The following is a 4,326-nucleotide window of genomic DNA, read 5'->3' on the forward strand; positions in this document are numbered from 1 at the left end:
TAATCAAAATTATCACTTTGATTTTTCGCCGAAGTGTAACTGGCTATCCCGAGGAAAGGACTAGTTTTTGTGATATACATTATGTTCTTACCTGTCTTTAAGGTAAAAAAAAAAACAACGACATTTTTGTAATTGCACGATCACTGTGTGGGCAGCGTGACCTTGCCCCATTCGTAGCCGCACGGAAGGGTGACGTCAGAAAAATGGCTCCACGTCAAAATGTCGCCGTTGCTGTGTGTTTCTATTGTGTCGTCATGTGTTTTCATGTAAGTTTTGAGACCGCACAAATACAGCGACACTTCAGAAACTTGGGTGTTGATGATGTTACTTTCACGGAAGACATGCTGTTCAATTTGACGGCAAGATCTAAAATTGACTGCGGGGAGCAAGTGTTCTGAACATCCTGGCTGCGTGACCTTCACATTCCACAGAGGATCATTTCCAAGGTCATGTCAAGGTCATTCGTCAGAGATGAGCTTCAGCAGTGCGAAGACGACGTCCTTGGGAAGCACAAGCTTTGTTTTGCTTCATGGAGATAGAACAGGTAAGACATAATTATGCCGTCCTTATTTTGGCCCCATCTTGACATCTTTTATTTCAACTGACAAATATTACCACGGATGACAGTCAACAGGTGCCAGAAGTGCAGGTGGTTGATTGTGCACTCAACGCGCACATACCTGGGTAGTGCGAATCTTCTTGTAGCTGGATTTCGACTGGAAAGAAACGACCCTATTCTTCTTCTTCTTCTTCTTCTGCGTTCGTGGGCTGAAACTCCCACGTACACTCGTGTTTTTTGCACGAGTGGAATTTTACGTGTATGACCGTTTTTTACCCCGCCATTTAGGCAGCCATACGCCGTTTTCGGAGGAAGCATGCTGGGTATTTTCGTGTTTCTATAACCCACCGAACTCTGACATGGATTACAGGATCTTTTTCGTGCGCACTTGGTCTTGTGCTTGCGTGTACACACGGGGGTGTTCGGACACCGAGGAGAGTCTGCACACAAAGTTGACTCTGAGAAATAAATCTCTCGCCGAACGTGGGGACGAACTCACGCTGACAGCGGCCAACTGGATACAAATCCAGCGCGCTACCGACTGAGCAACACCCCCGCCCTGAACGACCCTATAATTCCCTAGCAATGGGACAATAACTGAATAAGGAGAAAAAAATCTGAATAAATAGTGTATCTGTTTTGTTTAACTCACTTCTAGGATATCAAATAACCAAAGGGAAGTAATCGCTCTTTATGCATACGACATGTGTAAAAGAGTAAACGAGAGTTGTACGGAACCTTTCTCCTGGCACCAGAGAGAATAACAAGCATTGAAATGAACAAGCGACTTTCATCCTCAAAAAAGGATGATCGCCGCAAGCTTATATGCTCATCATTCTCCTATCGGGAGGAAAATGTTCATATTTTAACTTCACTGACAGAATTGATAGCTTGCTCAGCACTGGTTACTGGTTGGCTTTTTTTTTCGTCCACCAATAAAATTAATGCCATAATCCAACTTTTCGTCAAAAAGAGTCAAATTTCAAAAATCTCAACAGAAATGGACTGACCAACTCCTCTTGAGGTGCAGTCCATCAATACAATTCCTGCCATAATCCAACTTTTCGTCAAAACATTGAAGTCAAATTTCAATAATCCTAACAGAAATGGACTGCCCAACTCCCCCTGAGATTCCCTTTGCTGCGCCCCTGAACGCGTCCCACGAGTCTGGCACTACAGTGAGGTACGCCTGTACACCTCCAGAATCCATGGTCCTTGTGGATGGACCGCCTGACGTCACGTGTGGTCAGCATGGAAGCTGGACAACGCCCACGTTTACTTGTTTCGGTAAGCTAAGGTCTTATGCATACAAGTAAATGAATGGTAAGGTTTTTTTCAACGTTTATTAATTGACAAAACGAATTCATTTTTTCGTTACCTTGATACAGTATGATGACACGTTTTAAGTTATGTAAAGATTTGTATATGTTAAAAATTCAGTTGTGACATTGTTGGTGTTTTCTAAAAAAAAAAAATGTAAGCATTACCGCGAGACTCTAAGAAACAGAGTTTAACATTTATTGTTAAAAACACAAGTATAAATAACAAGAGGGAGAGAAAAAAAGAGAGAGAGAGAGAGAGAGAGAAAGAGAGAGAGATTTGTGTCTTCTTCAGCATGTTCTTCTTCTCATGAGGCATTAAATAAATTACACCTTCAACGTGTGTTGGTGAAAAATTAGGGGGTGTAAAATTCCGTTATTGGTTGAACATAATTACATACAGCAACCAATAATTACCCCCCCCCCCCCCCAAAAAAAAAAAAAAAAAAAAAAATCATACAGTGTAAAACTTCTCTCCGCAGATTGCAGTAACACCTCCAATATAACGCTGACCGGAAACAGTGGAGTTCTGACTAGTCCTGGCTACCCAGGCAACCATGCCGACTTCCTGGACTGTTTCTACGTCATCAGTCTCGACCAGCCCGGACCACAGGCCGTCACCGCCACGGTGGAATACAATGTGGAGGTTGTAGCGGACTGTATCTTTGATTATTTCATCATCAATGACGACGGAGAGAAATACTGCGGAACTGGGAACTTCACTAAGGTTTTCCTCGTGGCGGGAAACCAGTGGTCCGTTCACTTCTATGCTGACTATGCAGACAATAACGCCAGAGCGTTCAGGATTGAGTATAATGTGTAAGAAAGTACTTCTTTTTTTTTTTTGTATATCTAAATCTGTTTTAGCATTCCCAAGCTTGGAGAAACTTTGTCTAATTCGGCACAACTTGACCCAAATCGTTGGCCCAACCCCGCCTATCTCGGCCTAATTACTTTGCCGGCATGCCTCATCTGGCCCAGACCTCAACCCAGTTTAACCCTACCTCTCACTCTCACTCGACTTCCCTCCCCCCCCCCCCCCCCCCCCCCTCTCACCTTCTTTCTCTGTCTGGCTCACCAAACCAAAGCGACGACAAGGCAGACGGCCAATTTTTCGATTGGTGTATGTGTGGACGGTGGCCTGGCAGAACTGGCACAAGACCAGGCACGGGTGTTCCCCGTAACGACATGTTCCGCCCGGGGGGATGTAGTTCACGCCTGGTTGGGTCACAAACACCGTGGCTGAAAGGACAGATTTGATATCATTGTCGTTGTTATCATCATCATCGTCGTCATCATCATTGTCGTCGTCGTCGTCAACGTCCACATCACCATCGTCGTTGTCGCTGTCGTCATCGTCGTATTCGCTGTCGTCATCGTCGTATTCGCTGTCGTCATCGTCATCATCATCATCATCAGCAGCAGCAGCAGCAGCAACAGCAGCAGCATCTTTGTTATTTTCGTCATTATCAGCATTATCATCGTTGTTGGTATGATCGTCATCGCCGTCATTTTTGTGGAGAAATAACCACTCCCACCACCACCCCAGCGCAGCTGCTACCACCACTTTCACCACCACCGGCACCACCACCACAGCAACAACAACCTCCCTGTCACCAGCATATCTCTTGAGTAATAATCAATGCCGGTTGAATTCCCAAATTAAGTCTCTCCATCGACGGTAGGCGAATTAGACGCCTTGAATAAGCAATATGTCATTGCATTTAACTGCAATCAAACATTCACGTATCTATATGAATCAAAAGTATTGCTTTTGATCACAATTTTCTTTAGCTACAACATAATGCAATGGTTTTGTCCGTCTGTAAAGTCGGTTGCCACGGTTTTCTTCAGTTTGTGACTCGAGACTGGAATGTCACCATTATTGACTTACTGGCCGGTGGCGGAGGGGGCACCAGCCGCAAAATCGATCAGTCGTGGTACAGATTCAAGAATTACGCTCCAACCGCGTGACTTTGGATGACACAACTTGAACCACATGTCAACTAATAAACAATAATGATATTCCAATAGACTGCAGTTTGATTGATAACCTTGATTTTCCGTAATAACTGTGGGAAGTCAGAATTTACGCAAACTTTGCAAGAAAAGCATAAATAATCGAAGCTCAACGTTAACAAATGCATCGAAGAAAAGAAGAAAATCGATGATGGGATGCTATAACACCTTAGGTCGAAGTACAAACGCCAGTAATGTGATGATATGTCATTTTGGAGAAAACAGAGACGATTTTGTCGTGCAGAAACTCACCCGTCATCGGTGAAAGTTAGTGCGGAGGCAATTCCCCAATGCAGCCACCGTCTACGGCGTGATAATACCATCCCTCCACTTGGTCACATAGAAAACGTCAACTTTGCGCCGAGTGAATTAATATGTTGTCTTAAAACCTTTGATTCATTAAAACTCCCCAGTCTTCGCAGGAAGCAG

The 4,326-nt window shown here is 44.2% G+C and overlaps 1 protein-coding gene across 1 annotated transcript; it reads left to right on the forward strand.

The window, feature by feature from the left end:
- The first annotated feature begins 1,665 nt into the window (after positions 1 to 1,665).
- LOC138970173 (blastula protease 10-like) lies at positions 1,666 to 2,701 on the forward strand. Its single transcript, XM_070342664.1, has 2 exons — positions 1,666 to 1,804; positions 2,361 to 2,701. The coding sequence occupies exons 1-2, from the start codon at positions 1,666 to 1,668 to the stop codon at positions 2,699 to 2,701; spliced, it is 480 nt and encodes a 159-aa protein (XP_070198765.1).
- Positions 2,702 to 4,326: the final 1,625 nt, after the last annotated feature.

The sequence above is a fragment of the Littorina saxatilis genome, linkage group LG7 (genome assembly GCF_037325665.1).
Source record: "Littorina saxatilis isolate snail1 linkage group LG7, US_GU_Lsax_2.0, whole genome shotgun sequence".
Classification (NCBI taxonomy): Eukaryota; Metazoa; Mollusca; class Gastropoda; order Littorinimorpha; family Littorinidae; genus Littorina; species Littorina saxatilis.